At 36.7% G+C, this 23,276-nt stretch overlaps 1 protein-coding gene across 4 annotated transcripts in view; it reads left to right on the forward strand.

Annotated features, from left to right (window-relative positions):
* STAG2 (STAG2 cohesin complex component) overlaps nucleotides 1-23,276 on the forward strand; it is a 76,582-nt gene that overhangs the window by 24,565 nt on the left and 28,741 nt on the right. For all 4 annotated transcript variants that reach the window (XM_014258761.2, XM_088062484.1, XM_014258762.2 and 1 more), the window contains exons 2-7: nucleotides 11,754-11,895; nucleotides 13,834-13,912; nucleotides 15,067-15,228; nucleotides 17,964-18,060; nucleotides 19,330-19,406; nucleotides 21,559-21,763. In XM_014258761.2, coding sequence (XP_014114236.1) covers nucleotides 11,852-11,895; nucleotides 13,834-13,912; nucleotides 15,067-15,228; nucleotides 17,964-18,060; nucleotides 19,330-19,406; nucleotides 21,559-21,763 — 664 coding nt within the window. In that variant the 5' untranslated portion in view covers nucleotides 11,754-11,851. The remainder of the gene's footprint in view (nucleotides 1-11,753; nucleotides 11,896-13,833; nucleotides 13,913-15,066; nucleotides 15,229-17,963; nucleotides 18,061-19,329; nucleotides 19,407-21,558; nucleotides 21,764-23,276) is intronic.

A 23,276-nucleotide genomic window follows, 5' to 3' on the forward strand; every position in this document is an offset into this window, starting at 1 on the left:
TCTGTCCACCTGTTCAAAATACTTGGAATTTAATTTACTGAGAAATGTCAGAGAATGAGAATTGAAAAATTCTACATGTAACAGTATGTTGTGTTCTCAGTTGCTGAGCTACCTGTTTCTGATTTGAGTGTTGGGAGGTGAGGGGCAGGTGTTTGGTACAAAACAGAGTAACCTATGCTAGGAGTAGGAATGCAGATAATTGCAAAACTACAACAGTTGTTGGAGAAGACATGGTGATAGATACAGCACTTGCATTCTGGCTGTTCTTGTTTTAATAATTAGAGGTAATTGCAAACTGATAAGGCAGATATTATCATGAATTGAAAACCACAAGAAGATGATACAGTTCAGATAATAAATTAAAAGCTGAAACTGGCGAATAAAGTACTTTTCCATGCAATTATTGGACAACTATAGATTTGTTAGTTGTCCTTTCATGGCTTTCTCTCTGGCAGTTGACTTTTACATCACTCTGTCAGAGGTTACCTCCCATGCTATGAAAGTCAGCAGGATGGGATTTGTCAGCTCTTCAGTATTCTGTGTTCGCAAATTCAGAATATTAGCTTTAATTGTCACTGCAGATGAGTTGCCATTAATAGATCTGTACGCCAGATCATACAAAATGGTTTCTTTAGTTTTTTTGAGTTGGGTTGGTGTTTTTTTTTGTTCTTTCTTTTCATCTCCAGTGGAATAATAATAATAATAATTATCAATCTAGTAAAGCTTCCCCCCGCAAGCTCTCCAACCCCTCCAACAGCATCCTGTTAAGAGTCCTAGAAATGGTTGGTCATCAGTAACTGTATCAGAATTTGCCCTGCAGCATCTTGGGTATGAAACTGCTGTACAAGTTACACTGTAGCTGATGTAAATTCAGTCAACACAGCAATGTAACCTTATTTTATCTTTTGTACATACTTACCAACTAACTTCTAGCAGGAAGAAATGGTTTTTGGGATGCCCTATAGTGAAGGAGCTACTAAACTATGATGGCTGAAAAAGGATGTTCTTTTTGTGTGACATCAGGTAAAGACAATAGCTGGATTTCTTGCCTTATGCCAAAGATGGCATTTTTGCCTCAGCTGGAAGGCAGTAAAAAGAAAGCAATATTTAGCGTGCAAGCCTTGTTCCGTGTGCTGGAGGTGAGGGGATTGGTACGTCCAGGTGCTGGAAAAATGCGGTGGTTTTCCCGAATCTCCGAGAGCATGGGGCAGTTGGGAATTCAGCTCACTGGTGCTATGGGTACACGCTGTTCCAGAATGCCTCTCTTGGAGTGGGGGAAGGGGGAGGAATCGTAGCACATGTAGCTTGTTTAAGAGACATCTGGCACTACTGCTCTTTTTTTTTTTTTTCTTTAAGAAAATACAGGAAAAGGGCTGAAAATAAGTACCTTATCTCAACAGCTTCTACTGTGTTGCTGAGCTTGTAAGTCTGATAGCTGTAGTTTTAATATTTTCATTGTATTGAATATGGCTCAAATAAAATATTTTCTACAAATTTTGATATTTGCATAATGTCATCAGTAAATTTTCAACATAATACAGATTTAGTTGTAGGGTATAACTATCTCTTGAAAGAGAAGGGAGCTACTAGCTTTATTTATGTGATAAAATTTACTCAAGAGCAAATGTGTAGAGGGGTACAGCTTTATGGATTTTTTTTTTCTTTTGAGATTAAATGAAAAAACCAAAGGTTTAATTTTTGGTTGATTTAACAAGCTCTATTTGTATATTTTAGGTCTGTGTAGAATGGATGATTCTGCATAAAGAATAGTCCTTCACAGTAATAGAGGCACTTATAACAGAAGATAACTTCAAAAGGACAAGTCTCACTAACCTTTTCTTCAAAATATTTTGCACACATCAAGACTCGCTTGATATTTGTCAGCTTACTTAGTAATATGAGATTGGTCTCTAAAAAAACTGGCTTTGATACTCTTTTTCATGTTAGCTTTCATAAAACAGGCCTGGTTTGGTAGAGCAGTCTCACTCTCAGTTGGTTCAATTTTTTACCTGCCACAAGTAAGCAATTACAGAGTTGAAAAAACTGATTGGTTTAAATAATGCCAATATTTTTGCCGTGTTCTCTTAAGACATATGCAAGTGGCCAGGCTGCTTTCCTCTGGATGTTCAGTGAATGTTAGTAGTTAACTCTAGGTCTCCATACATGAGGTTTCAGTGCCAGTCATCTCTCCCACAAAATTTTTTTAAGAGCACTCTGTTTTAGGATGAATAAAGAAAAAGGAGAGAGTTGCGTTTAGACTTAGTGATGATATGTAATTTTTTCATCCAGTAATTAATTAATTAATGAGTTATGCAGATTCTTCATTGTGAATATATTCAGTTCTCTAAATAGTATGGGGAAAGCCACTCACATCACAACTACTGTTTCATATAAAATTAGTATTCAGTACTGCACATCTCCAAACAAACCAATTGGGCTTTTAGCCCAAATGTTATGAGGGAGAATAAGAACAAAATATTGGGTATTAAAAATGTTTAAGTTGTGACTGGGGATGTATGGAGCAAGATGTTCTGAGGTTGGCAGAGTTGCTGAGATAAGTGTTTAATGAAAGATAACAAGGTTTTTGTCTTTATTTCTTCTGTTTTGGAAGTGAAGCCAACTTTTGCATACATGTGTAGTTTGCTTGAATTTTATTTTGTAAGGATGATTATTTAGGTTGATTGTTCAAAGAGCCATAATCTGCTTATGAAAGGCCTAGGTTTTAGCTGTCACACTGCTTGGTTTGGATGTGGTACAATGTTTATTTACTTTTTCTTAAATACTCCTTTTTGTTTATGATGGCATAGATTTTCTTTGGGCCAGGGAGGGATGGACACGAATGGTGAGGTATTGGCAGTCTTTGGAGCTGCACTTATTCAGTGAGTTTTCCAGTGCTGCTGCGAGACTGTGGGTGCAGCGGTGATGGAGCGGGTGGGTGGGAGAGCACCTAGGGGTGAGTGCAGAGCAGCTGCGGCCCTGCAGGTGGCCTAGGAGAATTTTAGGCAGTGATGCTCTTGCTGTAGCCCAGGCCCAGTAGAAAAAAGCTGGGCTGGTTTGACAGAAGACAGCAGGATGAGATTAAATGAAGTATCCTCCCACACTTTTTCTGTTGGTTTGGTTTTTTGAAAATTATTTTAAACGTCCAGGTAAGACTACCACCATTTGGCTTGTTTCTATATTATTTTCTGTTTATTTCTGTGGTGGATTTAGTCTCTTTTAGTTACTGTCTGGAGCCAGTTCAAACATTCTTGTAAAGTGTGAAGCTTCAGCTAATAAACTGGTGAATCTCAGCTGACCAAAGATAGAACAGAGTTGGTCTCCTTTTTCCTTCTGATCATGAAAGGCTTGGGATCACCATGCAGGCGAGTACAGGGGTTTCGGCAAAGGACTATCAGAAGGGTGCTGTGACCTGGGCTGATACAAGTTGACTGGGAGATGTGCTTGAGAGATTTTACTTTCCAGTCTTCAGTCGTTTTGTTTTACAGGGTTTTCCCTTATTTCAGCCATCTAATACTGAATTGTATCTTAGAATAGCAGCTGAAGCTATTGCAGTATGCACTTGTATAGTCCCTCCTCCAGAATTTGTCATCAAATGTAGTTGTTCTTAAAAATGTCCAAAATTTTGGGCACTAACCCCTAGTGTCTTGCACTTTTCTAGCGGGAAAATCTATATGGTAGGAGGGTAAGCAGTAGGGCTCTGCTAAAGTGAGACAACTTGCAGGCTCGCATTGATCAGTGGCAGAACAAAAAATAGAACTTGCTAGATGGGGGATGCATTGTCAGTTGGAAAACCCTGCCTCCACCCTGTGTATTGAAGTAATTCATTGCTGTTGGCTGTATGTTTGAACAATGCTAATTCTGCTCAAGGATTTGCTGTGGAACATGTTACCTGCTTGCTGTGGACTGTGCATGTCTTCATCCCTAGCTTTTACAAGAGCAAAGATTTTGAGGGGATGTGCAAAGTGCATTTTTGAAAAAACAGTATGTGAAGGGGCATATTGTTCTATTCTGTAGTTTAGTTTGGAAATTTATGGTATTTAGGCAGCTGGAGGTTGTGTTTGCCTGGTATCATAAATGAACAACTACTCCTACTTTGACTTAAGTAGGCATATGTGGCTTTTGCCCCACTTCCCCCCCCCCCCCCCCCCATTTATTTATTTCTTTAAAGTCTTGGTCATTATCTGACTTGGCTTTTATTCTTCCTAAGAGCCTCATTTTCCACGCAGTCGGACTACAACATCTGGAAGCAATCTCTTCTTTGGCAAGGAAAGATGTGACAAGCACAATGAGGTGTAACTTCTACTTTTGTTATCTTGCCTTTGTGTTTTTTAAGAGATCCAAACCCAAACAATTTTAAAGATACATGGGAATTTCAGGTGCATTTTAGTAAAGCTTGGGAATATTGTTGGGCAGGATCATTAGAGAGTAACACAGGTATTTTCCCCTTTAATAAGCATAATAGTTGCATTTATTTTACAGTTCAATAATCTTTCAGATATTGTAATGCATGTATTGAGTATTTTTACTGGACAGTGTGAATTACTTGTTGCCACTGTAAAAACCTCATAGGACTCAAGCAGTAGTAGTGTACTTATGTTTCAAAATATCATATAACTTCATTAAAGATATTGATGTTATTAATGGTACTTTAATGAGCAATCCTATGACTGTGAAGCACTCACTGTAGCAAGCTCTTTTCCTCCTGTAATAGTTGTTCCACATATTTAATAAAACTAGCAAAAATCAAAAAATACTTTTAATGAGAGGAGGATTATTTGGTGGTGTAATTGAGATTGGCAGACTTATTAGGTTGGTACAAAGGTCATTGTATATTATTCACATTTCAAAAAGTCTCTAAAATTGGGATATAATCTCAACCTTCACTTTGAGTTTTAGCCTGACGTCTTTCATATGCCATTTAAATTAATTTTTTCTTTCGTTCTTCCTTCTCCCCCCTCAATAAAGCCTGTTTAGGATTTTGCTTTCACAGCATTAAACCATGAAAACAAATTTTACTTTGTGTTGACCAGCATGTGCATTACCTCTGGGGGCCTGTGTTTCCATGTGCTTGGCTGTTTCCTGGCTGGCTCTCAGGTTCTGGGGGTCCTCAGCTGCTGTCAGCTGGGCTTCTGGCTGAGGAGTGGTGAGAAGTGAATGGTTCTCTAGGTACGTGTGCTGTCTGCTGTATAATGGAGGAAATGCATGTGGAAAAGGAGTAGGGAGGATACTTTGAAGAGGCAGGTGAGACTGGGCAGGTGCCTGATGAATTTAGAGACAGAAGATGCTGTCATAGGCAATACGTATCCCCGGCATGGTGTTTGTGGGGCTTCTCCCCCCTTGGCAGGTGTGTAAGTGGGAGCTGGGGAGCGACTGGGGCCTCAGTGCCTGCTTAGCCCCACAGAGCTGCAGAAAAAGCAGGAACCTTGCATTGTCTCCAGATTGCCACATAGGTATATGAGGTCCTGTGTCGCAGCAGAGCTCTGCCCGCTGGTGGTGATGCTCTGACCTTGGCAAAGCTCCTCAGTGGCTCTGTTGTGAAGGTAGGGTTCAGCTGCACGTGCTGCATCCAGTGACTTGTGTGGCTGCAGGAGAAATTGATTCAGTTGGCTGATCCGATGGAGGGCTAATCATGGGAGACGGAAATGGTTTTGGTTTTATAATTTGCTTGCTGCTGGGTTGCCTGAGTGCCAGAAGGAGCAGAAGCTTTCCTGTGTTTAGAGAGAGGAAAGGAAAACCTACTGCTTTCAGTGACAGCCCACGGTGTTGGAAAAGCATATTCTGAGATGGCTCTTCCTCACTTATTCAGCAGACTTGTATGAACTAAAGAGCAAATGTTATAAAAAATGAATAAAGAGCAGGCCAGGGAAAAAAATGGTAGTAGTGGCATAAAATCAACAACCATCACAGCATGGCTTTTTTTAAAAAAAAAATGTTTTGTTTTGGTGGTGGTTTTTATTTGTTTGTTTGTTTTTTAAAACAAAAGATTCTTGTTTTGAAAGATGGAGAGATGTGTAGTCCCAAGTTGTGTGGATGGGATGTAACAATTGGAAGTTCAGGGAAAAAAAGCAAAGAAAGAGACTGAAAAGATAAGAGCTGTGTGAATTCAGTCATGTAGGTTCTTGGCATGTTAACTGTTCAGTGGCTTTGGCACAGTGGACTGGTCCTGTCTTTGTGAGCAAGGAAGTATGTAGATTGATGGTCTCTAGTTCAGGCCTTTCTGTAAAGGAATTACAAGTGTCATTTGTTAAGCAAACAGCACGAAAATAACCACACAGATAAAGATATTAATTGCATTATTGTTTTGTTTAGTCTTGATTGCACTATCTTAACATGATCAAAGCTGCTGATACAGTTATAGCTATATATTAAAGTACAGTTACATTACAGAATTATACTTGAAGTATGTTTTCTGTATTTTACTCAAATTGCAGAATTGCTTTAAAGCTTGTTGGCAGCTGAAATATTAGGTTGTATACTATTAGTAAAAATAACACACTCTTTGAGGTCTGTAGTGAATGTCATGCAATTTCTCAAAATCTTGCTTAAATTAAGTCCACTTACAGAAATAAAAGTAAAAAGAGTATGAAGAAGCAAATTTGTCTGGTTTTTTGTTGTTTTGTTTTTTTTTTCCCCTGGATAACCAAACATCATTTTATCAAACAAAAGGTTAAGCACATTCTAGTTTGTCTGAAAAAGGGGTGAGAGGTATAATGTAGCTGATACTGCCTTTCTGTTCTAAAATAGTTAAGGGAAAATACTGGAGATATTTATGATCCTTAATTTAAATTCTATCTGGTTAGTATTTTAACTGTTGCTGCTGCATAATTGGTCCTGAAGCATCACTCATTCATGGATAGGTAAATAATTCAGAGATGAACTTCAGCCATACTCTTTAGCATCACAGTTTGAGAAGTTGTAATTTCCTGAATTAAGTGAGGTCCTTGATTTTACAGGTGATAAATTGAATTACAGGGGGAAAAAAAAAATACATCTCTGAACAGCCTATTCTGCATTACCCAAATCTTTGTCCTGGCTATGTAGCCATTTTTTAAACTTTGCATCTCTGCCTTCCCAAAAAAAATGGTAACTGTTTTACTGATTTGCATTATAAAACTTCCAGGTGATAGATGCCAAGGATCCAACAGCAACCAAAATAAACAGCCTGTGTAGGGAACACTCTCCAACCAAAACCCATCTGAAACCTCACAGTGAGCTTGATCAATAACACTGGAGTTACTGCATTTACACAAGTATACAAAACAGAAAAGTCTGAGACAATTTTTGTGATTCTTTATAGTATGTGTATACACACATACATAATTAGGTATATTCTTAGAGTAGATGCTGCTCACTGAGTTGCATTAGTGTATCTATGCATGTAATAGGAATTCTGGGAGCACAGGTAGCCCTCAGCAACTGCTGATGACAGCGTGTTACTGTGTGAATTGTGCTGGTGAATTCTATCAACTTTTGGCAGAGTCAACATTTGGCCAGTATATTTGAGTTTATCACAACCATACCTAAATAGTCATGTGATAGGGATAAATAGCCTTTAAGATATAAATTTGTTTCTCAATGAATATGCGTTTGGAGTCTTGATAGTGTTTCGTGCTTGCTGCTTGCTTTTAACAGTCAAATTCCTTGAAGCAGAAACCCCTCCTACATTTATAGTTGGAAGCATTATGTATGATTACTGTTGCTGAACTGCTCCTGTTGTTTCCAGTAGGTTTTTTAGTTCGTTAATGTTTTGTTAGTAAAGTTTTAAATAGCAAGCTACAATAAAGGGATACATTATTTCTGCTCTTAAAATGTTATTTGAAATTCTTCTGATTGTTTTGAAAGCTAAATACTGAGACTAGTTATACTACGGCAGCTGTATGCATTTCTGTCTTTGTAAGAGTCATTGGAATAAAACATGTATCTGCCTTTATTTCACAAAAGATGAAGAAATCCTCTGGTGTCTTAACAATCTAAATACAAATCTAAAGTACATGGGCTACAATATTATTGCAATTTTAGCAATCTGTTATGAAGTTTATGGCAGAGAAATAACTAGGTCAACCTCTGGATGACCTGTCTTTTGGAGTTTCTTCAGTTAGCTTTAGGCTAGAGCTCCACCTTGTGATCCTTCAGCAGGATACATTTTCTTTTTATAGTTAATAATTTAATTATGATTTCACAAAGTTGAATGCCTTTTAAAGTTTTCACAGGCTTGAGAGATTTCAGTATCTGCTTGGGAAAATTAAAGTTGGAAGTCTGTGAACATGCCAGAAAAGAAACTCAAGCTGATTTTTATGATACGGTTTGGTTTAGCGTTGACTTCCTAGAGTTCTTAAAATAATACGTTCATTAGAACACATTTAATAGATAAGGTCAACTTGCACTGTTTGAAAGACATCTACAAGAATTGAACTTCTTTCTTTTCAGATTTCACTGTGGTATACGAACATGATATATTTAAAAAGTTTTGTTAGGAAAATCATCCATATAAGTGTCCTTTCTTATTGGCTTCCTGAACAGCATGCTTTGAATGAGTCATTCAGTGTGGGCATGAAGGAGACATGGCTGGCAGTACTCTTGAATTTCCAGAAGGTGATGAGATGAAGGGTCTTGGGGAATGACCAGTGTCGCTCTTTTCCCATACCAAAACAAGAGAACATGACATAAAGTTAGAAAGTGATGAATTCAAGGCAAAGAATTTTTACAGTACGAATAGTGTAGAATTTATGTAGTATTTAAAGCCTTTTCATAGTATGGAATTTGGCTGTGGGAGTTCTTGGATGGAAGATAGTCTACTATTTGGAAATATTAATGGAAAAAATAAAGGTGTTTTGAAGTATTGGGACAACCTCTCTGGCCAGCAAAATCCATGGATTATTTCTGGATGCTAGGAAGGTATTCAGGGAAACTTGGCTATAAAGAAAATAACGTTCTTCCTTGGGCAGCTTCTCTTGGTGACTGCCAGAGAGCTTACTGGACTGGGTTGACCCTGTTGGCTGAGCATCAAAAGACCTTCACTCTGGATGTGTATAAATCTTGTAAAATTATTCTTTAGTAGGACAAATGCAAGTGGTTTTTTGGTCATTTCTGGAAATTAAGCTTGCCACCTGAAATCCCTTACACTCTTCCTTTGTACACCATTGCAAGGTGTTCATCTCTAGCTTCTAACTTTTCCAGAGTACCACTAAATAGTTGCACTCATGGGGGCTAAGGTTTTTCTACCTTAAGAAAAACAAAAAATATGAACTTGAACGCTTCAGCATCAAGCAAAAACTTGCTATGTCTGTTCTGTTCTAGGAGATGATTCTGGCAAATGCCACGTTTTTTCTCATGTTTTGTGGTCTGTACTAAGATGAATAGTTCTGACAAGAAGTTCAAATTTGTGTAAAAGGCAGACAGCTTTTGTTAGTGATTTATTTGACTTGTTTGATGTAGAGAACAAGTACTCTAATAATTTGCCTATTCTTTTTCATAGTTCTGTTTGGTTTTTTTCATTTCTATGGTTATAATAATTTTCTGAGATTTTTGTAAAATTCGGTAGGATAGTATAGTTGGGTTTCATATAAGGAGCCAATTTGCATGTAAGGATCCTGATTGTCACTTTAGTAGATGTCTTGCCTCTTAACATTGAAAAAGGTAAACTAGAAAGAGTCAAATACCAACACATTGATAGACAGGTTGAACTTGAAGCTGGGCAGTGCGATTTTTGATGTTTGCATCTCTGCTTTGCACTGGCACTGAATCACAAGCATGCCTCAAAAATAACTTGTACAGTTAATCTTCTTAATTTTTCTTCCCCCCCCCCCCCCCCCCCCCCGTACAGCTGAGCAGGTACCAGCCTGATGACCAAGGCATTAAAGTGTGTTTCTTTTTTCCAAGTTTGAGTTGCTTATTGGAATCAAAGAAAATGTTAAGAAATAAATAAATACAAAATACATTAAAAAATTCCAAAGTGTGGCGCTTTTTTAGCTTCTGAGCATGGCATTTCACAGACAGCCTGGATGGTATAATAGCATCTTGCCACCAAAGAAGGGAATTTTACACTTCCCTCTCCTGCTGGTGGCTGTGCAGTCTTGTGTTTTCTGTGCCTTGACTCTGGTTATCTGCTGTTGAACCAGTTTAACACGAGAATCTGGGGGAAAAATACTTGAGTTGTATTTTGCCCATTTTAGTGGGGACTTGGGTGATACTCAATTGGCAGAGCGTACAAAAGTGAATGACTGGGTAGGGGTTGTTACTGTGCCTGGGACCATGGGTTGCTACAGGGAGTGTAAATGGAGTGCACTGGTTGTGTGCCTATGCGGTGCCTTTACAGAAGGGAGGAATGCAGTGGCAGAGGGTGCTGCCATTCTGCAGCATGGCTTTTATTTCAGAAGCTTTTTGTCTTCTGCTGTGTTTTGGATGGAACATGCTTTAGGAGTTGTGGACTGTCTTGAAATTAATCATCTTGAACCTCCTTGCTTTTGCCACTATTTATTTCCACTTTGGTTCTCTGCTTTAATGTAATTATGTGAAATGTGAAGAAAGAGAGAATGTAATAAGTACAGGGTTTATGATTTCTCTCATCTCTCTAAATCCTGGAAGCTACAGTGGCCCCTAGCATTTAGAATAAGCACTTGCAGGAGAAAACCTGTCCAGCCTCTGCCACATGCTTGGTTGAAATGCAGTCTCTGGAGCAGAGCTACCAGACTTTGAGCAACATGTGCTTAGCATGCCAAAATTAAATATTTCCCTCAAATACCTAATCACTCCAGAAAGCTGTATAGTCAGCAGACTGACTCTGACGATTTTCCTTCTTGGTATGCTATCTTCAAAATACTTGAACATCATGCTTTCTTAATTTCACTGTGTAAAAGTTAGCCTGGGGAGCCAAGTGACATAGAAAACTTCAGCCCAGATGGCAAAAACTTGCTTTTGAAGTATCCAGGGTGATTTTTTTTCCCCCTTAAGAATAGGAAAAATAAGACAAAACCCTAAATTTATTATCATGAACAGTATTATGATGAAGTTTAAAAAGGGTAGTTCAAAATCTTTAGTTTTCTTGCTAAAACAGTTGTGTTTTCCATGTTTGCCTTTATACTATGTGGATAGTATTATCTTCCTTGATACTCCTAAGGGCCTTGACAAATGCTTCAAATGTTAAACCTGTTGTAAGTCTGGTTTATCAGCTCTGGAAGACATGGAGTTGTGAAGCATCTGATTATAAGAATTTATTGTAAGAGCTTATATTTATGGGAAATTACATGGAAGTTGGCAAGTTGGAGATACAAATTTGCTATATATAATATTTTAAAATATTAACTCAGCATCAAGTCTGGTTTTGTTTGGTCAACAAGAATTACCCTAATGTTGTCCATTCTGGGCTCTGCTGTGTTGTGTTAATGAAAACCATTGCAGTTCACTCATCCTATTCAGAAAACGTGTGTGGTGGGGTTTTGATTTTTTTTTTAAATTATTTTTTGTTGGTTTTGGAGGGTTTTTGTTTTGGTTTTTATTTACTTGTTTGGGTTTTCTGTTATATTTTGTTTGGTTGGGTTTTTTTACAGTGTTTCTGTAAAATTGTTTTTACTGCAATGCTTTTACCATTTGTGGAGTCACTTTGCGGTAGCATCATGAGAGGACTCAAAATCTTTACACAGGAGAAAGCTTGTTTGGAAACAGGATGGTGGGATCTACATTTTCTGTTTCCAACTCTTTTATCCTTCCATATGTAGAATAATTTTCATTGTATTTTTTGATCTATTTTATTCTAGAAGTCTGCTACAAAGGAAGAAAAAAAAGTAAGCTTACACTTCAGACTGCTTTTTGGATATCTTTCTAATACAGTGGTGTTCCAGAAGATGATAAAGAAATGATAGCAGCTCCAGAAATACCAACTGATTTTACTCTCCTTCAGTAAGTACTTTAAAAATTTGTAGTTCTGTTTGTAAATGTACGGTCTCTTTTTTGTGTTGTGGTTTACTTTCTCTTGGAAACAAGGAAACATAATAAAAGATAGTGTTCTATATTTTTTTTCTATTGAGATTGATAAAAGCATTATTTTAATTTTTTCTTGAGTATTAATTCAGGAGTAAATTAAGTTTTTAAAATACTGTTTAAAATCTGATTTTAAATCAAGTAGTTGAAAAATTTGCCCTTACCTGGGGCAGGTCAGTTAATATTTTAAATATGTAATGCCAAATGCTTTAGTTAAGGCCAAAGTAATGGCTTCCCACAGGCATCAGTTCCTTGGTGTTTTTGACATAATTTTACTAAGCCTTTCATCTTCCCACAATTTTTAAGAAACAGATATTTAAGTTTCCAAGATTTAGAATTAGGTACAGATTATGCTTTTGGATAGAGAAGTAAAGTAGTTTAAGCAGACCAAAAGAATCCAGTTCGTCCCCTTTTATTTTTCAAGAGATTGGCACAAATACATTTCTCTGGACTGTTGAAATCGATTAACTTGGTTATGAAGTCTAAAAAGATGCAAAGGTGCAGTTTTGTATCAATGAGTTTATTTGTGTGGGTGTTTGTTTTTTTCAGTGAGAAATAAAAGATTTGAAATAAATTGGAAGATGGTTTAATGTAAAATAATGTTTTTATTTTTTAATGTTTTAATAATTTTTTATTTATGTTTTTATTTATGTTTTAATAATGTAAAATAATGTTTATAATGGTTTTCTACTCTGTTGTTGTAGTTTATTGCTCAATGAAATGCTTGGAATTTGTATTTAGTTTTTTCCTGTGAAAATAAGAACATCTAGGCATCTTTACAGAGGAAATTTTTTCCACCTTTTTTCTTTCTTTCATTCTTCCCCCCAATGCCCTGGTTCTCAGCCTTTTCCAGTCTATATCAGCTTATGTAGTCAGCAAAACCAGACACAGCAGAATCCATGTCAAAAGGCAGCAACTCCTTTCAGACACTTGCAGTAGTGAGAGACTAAGTTTCTGGAGTGTTTTAGAAGGTTATAAATACATCCATAGGAATGAGTCTCCCGTGCCTCCGGTCATATTTCTGATTGTTTTGTTAATTGAATCAGGAACTGTGTATCAGAAATTTGTGATAGCAGCTTAAAATTCATTGTACTGCATCTGTGTGTTAAAATGAGCTCTTGTAGCATCATTTGTAGCATTTAACTTAATTTCTACAGGAAATGTAGAAATAGAGACTGCTACACAAGCCAAGCATTCTCTATTAGTAATTCAGGTCATTTCACACACCTTCCTATCAGTGTTGCGGATTTGTGTGTCAATGCAGCATATTTTAATGTGTAGGAAATGAAACAAATGAGTTTGTGTATTTAGTGTTTTTACCTTATAAACCTAAACAGAACTACAGCATATCATTTTGATGAGGAAACCTCACCAAAACTTCTTTTCTGTACCTTTCAACATAAGCAAACCTCTTAATTACTTCCTAAGTTTCTAACAGCATGAAGAAATCTGTTAAGACACTTTGGTTGTCAGGGAAAGTGATGCTTTTGGGTTTTTTCTCTTTTCTCCCCCTCATTTTGTTTAAGGATTTGTGACCAGTATTTAAAACTCTTTGGTTTTTGAGATGTTTCCATGTTTATCACATGTCAAAGGCATGGTTCCCAGCCTGCTGCTATTTTCTACCTACCCTCAGATCTTTTAATTTTCCTGGATGGCTTCCTTCTCAGGTACATTGTTTGGAGGAGACAGGATAGGCTGCGAGTGTGGGGATATGCTCTGTTCCTCAACAGCAGGCTTGGGAAAAGTTTGACTGTTGGTGATGACTGACTGGCCTGAGAGCATACTGTGATTTTATATAGTATATTTAGGAATGTTTCTGATGAAATGTGTGAATGGTTTGTCTTTTTTTCCTTGCAGGGAGTCTGAAACACACTTCTCTTCTGATACAGACTTTGAGGATATTGAAGGAAAAAACCAAAAACAAGGCAAAGGCAAAGTACGTTCAATCTTTAGGGTTACTGAAACATTTCTACAGTTATGAATTGAAGAGTTTAGCACTTGCTTTGAAGTTGAATGAGCAAGGAATATTTTCTGAAAATGCAAGTGTTCTGTGAAGAGAGTTCATATTTGTAATTGCATGGAAATTGACTGTTTCTGTGATATTTCCTTACTGCTCCGAAGGCACAAGGGAGGTAGGGCAGGGAAGGATAAGCTTTGATTTGATCAGTCTCTTAGCATATTTTCCACCCTATTCATCATGGATAAATATATTATACTCAATTTATTATATTATACATATACTTAAATTTATCATGTATTCTATGTCTTTTAGTTTGAAAAGTGAACAGAAGAGTAATTCAGTTAAAAGTGCTTTTTTTAACAGGCTGCAGACAGGAGGTTACAATAGTGGGCTGGGAACCCGGTTCCCAGCCCTTCTTTCCCTTCCTTGGAGAGTTTTCCTCCCCACGTGCCTCTCACAGGCTTCAGAGCCACCATGTGTGGCTCCTTCCCTGCCGTACGCTAGCCTGGGCTGTGACCCTTCATTGGACACCCCATGAGCCTGTACTAGTGCAGAGTACCTGCTTGTTGAGAGGTGGTGATAGATTTTGTACAATGGTCATGTAATTTGTACTTAATGTTTTTCTTTCTTTCTGTAAGTCATACTTCACTTGGGAAATCAAATACAAAAATGCCTGTCTGCTCTTCCTCACCCCACCATTTGCCAATGTATATTCAAATGAAAGAACAAAGGGTTAATGAATGGCAGAGGAGATTTTCTTATGTGTTAAGGGAATCACCTTAGCTGTTTTAAAGGAAATATGTATAATCTGTTTTACGATTTAAACACATGAAAGATCTGTGTTGTACACACTAATCACATTTTTAGTTGCTAAAAGATTTTAAATGAGGTAAGGAGAAACCTTGCTGGTCTTTGTATCACTCAGGATCTGCTGTTCCCAGCTTCTGAATTTATATATATATATATATAGTACACACATATACATACACATAGATACATATAAAACATTTAAAAAATATTGTTGCTGAAAATCGAGGGTCTTGTCTATATTTGTCATGGTATGGATAGTAATTTTTTTTTTTTAATACTTCATAATAATTAAGTAAAACCTCTTGTGTATGTGATTGCAGACCTGTAAAAAAGGAAAAAAAGGACCAGCAGAGAAGGGTAAAAGTGGTAACGGAGGAGGGAAACCTGGTGGTCCGAATCGGATGAATGGACATCACCAACAGAATGGTGTGGAAAACATGATGCTCTTTGAAGTAGTTAAAATGGGCAAGAGTGCTATGCAGGTAAGACCTGGGATAGCTCTATGACTTGTATATAGGTACAATTTAAGTAGAGCAATATTTTCTTCTACATGCAACTTAATCAAATGAAATCTAAAGTAATTGTTTTCCTTCAATTTGCTGTTTTTAGTTGTATATAAGTATCAAAATAAAGTGGTTTTGCTTTGTTGGTCTCTGAATTCGAATGAACTGATACTTTATTTCTGAATGTTATTCATTAATAATCATATATGAAACAAAAAAATTCATACTGTGATTCAAAGTAAGTTTTTGGTATCTGGAATGAAGAAAGGTTGTTTTGGATTACATAACTTTAATGTCCTTTTTGTGTGGCAGTCCTTTTTGTGTGGTGGTTTAGACTTACTGTTGTCATAGACCTTACTGGACTTTATTGTGGTCATGGACCTTAACATGAATCTGTAGTTTTTACATGCATCCAGAGCTTAGATTATCTGAAAATAGATAGTTGCTTCTCTTACCCAAAGTAAAATCACTAGCTGCAACTTAGAGGCTCCTCTTTAAATTTCCTGACCCAAATTCTAGCCAATTGAAGTGTAGTAATATACTCTGGCCAAGTCAACTTAGGGGAAATTTAACTCTTTCAAGTATCATTAGGCACCCTCCCCACTGCATTTACTAACAGGACTGAAATAAGACTAATAAGAAATACATCACTGTTTTTGTTGTTTTTTATTTTAAAATTCAGTGAGTCTCCCAGTCAAGATAGGGTTAAAGTGTAATAAGTGTAAGCCTGTCAGCCATGAAGCTTTCCTGCTGACTCACTCATGTGACTCCTGGCAGTGTGGAAGAAAAACTATCTTTGGGACCAGAAATCTAGAGTTTGCAGCTCTTATAATACATATGCAGGAAGCTGGGTTGCTGTACGATTCTCTCAAGGTTTGCAGGCACCTGCAAGGCACCTTACAGCTGGGAACAAAAACAAATTACTTGGATGTATTTGCACAGAGAAATCATTTGTTTTGTTCTATTTCAAAGCAGATGGAAAAACATACTTCTCTAACTGTTGCTCCGTGTGCAACTTGTTCAGCCAGTTATCAGTAATTGTATCTTCATGACATTTTAGCTGTTTAAAATGATATACCATCAAAATATTTTCCTTTCTAAGGGCAAAATTGAGCTTTGCCAGGTCTGATTACTCTGTTGAATTGGGAAATTGATACCTGAATCTTTGTCAATTTTTTAAAATTAGAAAGAAAAAAACTCAAATTATTTTTAAACTAAAGTCCATTTCAGTCAAAGTTTTTTTCCATGGCCCTTGGTGTTTGCTTATCTGGAAAAATTTTGGTAATAATTTTAAGTTAACTATTTTACTTTTAGTTCTGTTCTGTATTTCTGAATTAGTTGACAAGGTGGTGTTAAGTCATAGGTTGGTCTCGATGACCTCAAAGGTCTTTTCCAACCTAATCCATTCTGTGATTCTGTGAATTAATGTCTGTTCCCTGGCAAAAAGAGGTGGTTCATTCACAGAGACAAAATGTTTCAAGAAGCAAGTGTTTTGCTGGAGCTTCTTTAAATTGAATAGATTTTGAAAACAAGGCTGCCTAGTTTAAATATTTATTACATTCCTATAATTCTTAGTTCTTGCATGGTGATATTCTTTAGAAGCCAATTTGTTTTCTCCGTATTTCATTCTTCCCTTCAGGCCAGTCCACTCAGGTCCAGTTCATAGGTCCTGTTCCTACTGGAAAGACCATGACAGTTTCACTTCGAGTTTTTCATTCTTTTTTGTCAGTTGTACTGACAAAAGTTGTGCATCACACTACAAACAATCTGAGATTCAGGGAAGAGGCATTTAGCCGTTCAGAAGTTTTCCTTGATGTCAGTATGGTTTTTTTTTCCTCACAGCAATATTGCCTGTGAGAGTAAGCACTGAGAATACAGACCAGAAGCTTTGGAGATACTGCATAGTCCAGCTGTCTTTTGAAATTCTGAATTATTCCATCATTTAGGGAAGGGTACTAACATATTAAAAAAAGTTAAACCTGAGAACTTGATACTAAAGTGAATCACTTGTACCTGTATTAATAAAATTGTTTGAGTCTGTGCTTTTATGACCTTGACAGTAGATGGTTTTCACTCCACAAATGGATGGTTAAAACATAATTGCATGTAAATTTTGTTTTGTCAAAATGATTATCAGAGGTTTAATAGCTTCACATTAAGGTCATTTAATAAAACGTGCTTGTTCCTATTTGCCTTACTGACTACAGAGTAATTAATATCTGTGGAGTGTAGAGCAGTGCTGTTCATCCTGTTATGGCAAATGTGGATGAAGCAAAGTCCATCCAAGGGGCAGATTTTTTTAAAGAGTATAGGGAGTTGTAGCTGTTGGAATTAAATTCACAAATAGTATCTCCAGAGAAATGACAGTGGTTTGGCAGAGCAGGGGGAGGGCATAAATAAAAAAACTGATTCTGTAAAATACCCCAATTATTTTTGCATTCTTCGTTCAAAAAACGTTCATGTCGGAGTATATGGTATTCCTGTGCTTTATGTTTAGGTTCAGTTTTGTACTGGTATATGTTTATAGAATAAAATGAGTTCTTGAGAACATATGCAATAAAAGATCATTTAAACATTTAGTTATGTAGTAATCAAAAAAGAGGGTGGAAATTACTTAAAGGGATGAAGAAGAATCACTTACTGGAAAGCAGGTAAGTAACAATGTCTTCAATTTATGAAAACTGAGCAGTTGCTTTTTATTTGTTTTCTTTCAGTCTGTAGTGGATGACTGGATAGAGTCATACAAACATGACCGAGATATAGCACTTCTTGATCTCATTAACTTCTTTATTCAGTGTTCAGGCTGCAAAGGTAAGATACTGAAATGGTTACTCATCCATTTAAGTAATATTCTAGTATGATTCTCAGTCTTTGCTTTCATACTACTAAGCCTGTAAGACTGCTTCATGCCCAGAGCTAGTTTACATTATCATGTTCTTGGAGTTAAACAAGTATTTCTGAAGGTGGGAGTAGGAGGTTTAGAAACCTTACACTGTAGTTTAAAGTGTTGATGAAGCCTTTTATATTTACAGCAGATAGAAATCAGTACTGGTACTTAACACGTGCTTCCTCTTCCTGTTCCTGCTATTATTTCGGAAATCTTGTGTCCCATCACTGATAGTTCATCTTGTTCAGTCTTGGAATCCTAATTTTGATATACCTATTTTTTTTATCATGGATTAAGATTGCTTCATAGCTTTAGTTTCAAAAGATATGATGGACAATTTTATGGTAGCCTGTCTACAGTAAGATTGTGTTTCCATATATATTTTTTCCTTCATTTTCTGGTTTTTCTTTCCTCATTTCCATGTCCTCCATTCTTTTATCTCCTATCTCCTCCTAAAGAGAAGGTAACTTGCCTTGCAGTGTCACTATGCTTGATAGACGAGGACTGGATGTAATTTGTTCTGCTTAAGTGTTTCTCTGTCCTGATCAACTTTTAAAATGTGTAAATCTCCAGAAAGCTAACAGTGTTCCTCAGAGGTTATCTGCACTTTCAAGAATAGTGACCTTTTGATTTTTGTTGCAAGATAAAGCTGCAGGATCTTTTAATGCTTTCTGTGGTGATCCTTGTCATGAATTTTGCAACAAACTTTAGGAGATCTAACAATTTGAGGACAAGACAAATAGAAATTGCATAAAAGCACTATGTTTATTACAGTACAAAAGATAATAAGTAGCAATAGAGCTGTTCAAAATTGTCTTGCACCATTTAGAATCTTGAGTCCCAAAAGGTCACTTCAGATGGTACAATGCTTACTGATAAAGAGGTCTGGCAGAAGTATCTTTGACTTCTGAATATGAGTGAAAGAGTAAGTTCTAGATGTGTGTGTGTACATGCACACAAACACACTTCTTAAGAAGAACAGTAATAAACCCCACATAAATAAATGAAATGGGGCTAAGTACTTGTTACACATGGATGCTAGAAGATAAAAAGTGAAATTTGTCAAAAATATATGTGTGTAATCAGTAGATTAGGTGAAAATGGGTTATTTCGACTTTGTAGCAGGAGGCATATCTTCTGCCATCTACAGCATTCATATTAGCAGCGCTAATGACCTAATATCTAAATTGTAGGAGTTGTTACAGCAGAGATGTTCCGACATATGCAGAATTCTGAAATAATCCGAAAAATGACTGAAGAATTTGATGAGGTAATTTAATGAAGTGCTGATTATGTATTAATTTTTATTTTCTTTGTACCTGTCCTAATCTTGCTGGTTCACATTGCTAGATATTTATTTCAAGAATAAGGAGTTACAAAAATTAATAAAAATTATGAATTATGAATGAAAATATTAAACTCTACTTCCTAGTCTTACAAGTTCAGTGAAATAAGAAAGTTCTGTGTGTATGCAACTTACTAATGGGTTAAGAAATCAATATTGACTTTCAATTTTTGAATAGTGGGAACTCCTACTATGGTGGTGCTATGGGGGATGCATCCCTATCTTGCTGTTTATATAAGGCCTTAAATTGTCTCTTAAAGTGGTCACTACATTTATTTCTTTGCACTCATTAATCTACAAATTGTGGGGGCCTGTTCTGGTTTAGGGCAAATTTAGGAGAAAACCTCCAAATGGGGTTCCTCCAGAAAGCAAATTTAGGTGGCCCCATACCAAGCTGGTTTGGCAAAACATATTTCCTTGGAGAAAAGGGGAAAAAAACCCTGTTTATTTAACAGAATTTGATTAATATTAAACAATAAAACCTCTTGCTGTTTGATGAGATGGCAAATCCAGAAAAGTCCTTGTTGTGGGGTGTAGCTCGGCTTGCTCAGTCTCTTATCAGTCCCTCCGGTGCGGTGTCCCACGCCAGTGGGCCACAGGCATGAGCACCTGTGGTTTGTCTGGGTTTTCAGTCCAGAGCAGGTTTGAAAAGATCGAAGAAAAAAGGAAAAGAAAAAACCAGGCCAGGGAACTTCTCTGTCTCAGCTAGCTAAAACAGCAGAGGAGGGCTCTGTCCTGCTGTGTGTCCATGCTGCAGACAGCACAGCCCAAAGCAGTGTGCCGGGCAGTGAGCGCTGTTTCAGAACACAAACTGCGCGCTGCTGCTTCCCCACTTCGCTCTCAGAACCAGTCTTAAAGGTGCAGAACTTAATATGTAACAAACAGAACGGACCACTGGGGATACAAGCATCATAAAGTCACCCCAGGACAGGGCCTAGATTTGATTATTCTCCAGTTGAAGGCTAATGCTATTCCTTTCATGAGGATTGCAGGTTTTTTTGCCTTTAAACTATCACTTTCTATCCACAGAGTGTTGGGGTAAATGAGATGTATTGGGTTTTTTCTTTTGGTGGGCGGTGGGGTTATTTTGGTTTTGTTTGTTGTAGTTTTTATTTTGTTTTGGGGTTTTTTTTGTTGGTTTCATTTGGCTTTCATTTGGTTTTGGTTTTCCCAGGTTTGAATGGTGTTCCTTTCATCCTGTGTTCCAGAGAATGTAAATGCAGCTTTAAAACCTCCTTCTCAAATTTGTCTAGTACAGAAACAATGTACTACTGCCACCCCTCCAATAATTAAAAAAATCCATAACTTTAACTGAGGAGAAAATGTAGTAGTATTCTTTAAAAGGATTTTAGCGTTCCTTAAAACAACCTCAATGCATAAATGGATTTGATTACTCTAAGGCAATATTGTGTGAGATTTATAAAGCCACACCTGGGACTGTTGGTACATTGGTTTTTTTATCACTATGTCATTCTCACTTTTTCTTGTAACAGAATTTTAATGAGCAGCTCCCAGATTTCTAATGGATACTTCCTTTATTTTTCAACTTCTTAAAGAAACTGTTCATAGAGGCACTGACATGAATGATTCTTTTTTTCTCCCTGTCATTTTGCCATTATTTGTAAAGGCTCCCATATCAGGAGAGGACTCACATTTGTTATATTAAAGATGTTGTAGTAGGTAATTTTATGACTTCAGAAGGTTTCACTCTAAGATGCGTTTCCCTGTAAACTTCATTATGATCTCAACCTGTTCCTAAACTTGAAATCTTACTGTTCATGTGATGGTTCTAGTGTAACAAAGTAGATTTGCAAGGCAAATAAATTTAATTCATTTTTTTTTTTCATCAAACAAAAAAGAGAAACTAGTAGTTAGAATGTTGTCTTTGTGTTATTATAACAAGCCTCAACTGCAAAATATATTCACATTTATGGAATCATATTCTTCTGATGTATCATTTTTAAGGCCTCTGAGATTTTGGCTTTAAAGTTGTACCCATCTCTTCTTAATCTTTATTTAATGAAATAACTTAAGATGTTTGAAACAATTTCCTGTTGCCTTTTCTGTGTTTTAATAGGATAGTGGAGATTATCCACTAACTATGGCTGGCCCCCAGTGGAAAAAGTTCAAATCCAGTTTTTGTGAGTTCATTGGAGTACTCGTCCGACAATGTCAATATAGCATCATATATGATGAATATATGATGGATACTGTCATTTCACTGCTTACGGGGCTGTCAGACTCACAAGTCAGAGCGTTTCGGCACACTAGCACACTGGCAGGTCAGTGAATTACATTTATTTGGGTATTGCTTACATTTTATGTTTTGTGTTGCACAGGACAGAATTACTCTGGTTAAACGTCTTGATATTCACCATTCAACTTGTGTTTTATTGTGTGATACAGTTTTCATCTAATGCAGCTCGCTTTGGGACAGCTTTTTATCTTGGATTTTTGTTAATGAGAAACAGCACTATTTTAAAGCATTCTTTGCTACCTGTCTGGTACTTAATTTTTATTACCTTTAGAAAAGTAAATAGAAACTTATAAATTGATTCTACTAGTTTGTCTTTGATCATAAATAAAGCGGTAAGTGTCTTAATCTCAAATGTAGTTGAACCTGTTCATACTCTGCATTAAGTCAAACGGAAGCTGTAGTTTACGTTGGATGGAATTTTTACTACAAACTTAAATTGTGCTACGTATTAAGGCCATGGCACTTTGTAAAGTTGCATTTCCAGTCTTTGCATTAGAAATGATTTAAAAGAATTTTTTCATCAGTAATACAGTCTCTAAATTTATGTTTTATGTAGTTGGCATTTTCACATAATGTTTTCCCAATGTGTTAAATTGTGAAGAAATCCCTTATGAGTTAAGTATAGAGTGTTTCAAGGAAATATGTCTTTGTATGGACAAAGAATGAGCTTCTTGGATAAAGGAGTCCTAAACTTGGCACTGATTACTGAAGAAGGATTGTGAATGGCATTGTGTCATTGGCTGTCAGCTTATTGTAACAATTTTACTTTGAACAAGGTAAATTTAGTCTGTGTGTTGCTGAGCTTTTGCCACATTAGAGGTAATTATTGTTAGTTTCCCTTGAGCCGGCTGATTTACAGCTGGCTTCAGTCCTGACTGTCCTGTCAGTCCTTCTGTATCCTTGATAGCTGTCTTGAATTTATATTAGCACACTGCACGTGGGGCTGCTGGTGTGTGAGACTTCTACCAGCCAGAGCATTTCTTACGGAGAGAGGAACAAAACCTTTTATTTCAGGAAAATTTACAGATTTTGCTGTATCATCAGTTGTGACTTGTACTTTATGACTAATACAAATTCAAGGTCTTAAAAAGCAAGTTTCTACCTTTGGTTTTTTTTTTTTTTTTTGAGCTGTGCCTAAATAAAAGTTGCAGAAATTGCCCTGTTGCGTGTTAGTTTCTGTCAAACAAAATACTTAAAAGCCGTGTGTTTTCATTTGTTCACATCAGTAGTCAATTCTGTTGGTTTTGTGTGTTTGTCTGAGTTTTACTGCTTGTATTGCTGAAGGTTGTATTTTATATGGAAATCCTTGTATCCATATTTACTGGTACTTCTGGTAATTTTGGCTTCTATGATTAACTCAGACTTGTTCTTTAATCTTGGACATCACAATGTGAGATGATATTTCAATATAACTGCATGTCTTTAAGCCTTGCTCATCAGCTTTATGCTGATGATACATGCACAAGAATTTTCTGTGTGTGCTCTGCCAGTGCAAGCCCTTTTATGCCTTTTTACAGAAGCTCACAAGACTAGCAAGT

This window comes from Pseudopodoces humilis, chromosome 15 (assembly GCF_049639895.1).
Source record: "Pseudopodoces humilis isolate 2021_Gansu_Grassland_sample_001 chromosome 15, ASM4963989v1, whole genome shotgun sequence".
NCBI classification, from domain to species: Eukaryota; Metazoa; Chordata; class Aves; order Passeriformes; family Paridae; genus Pseudopodoces; species Pseudopodoces humilis.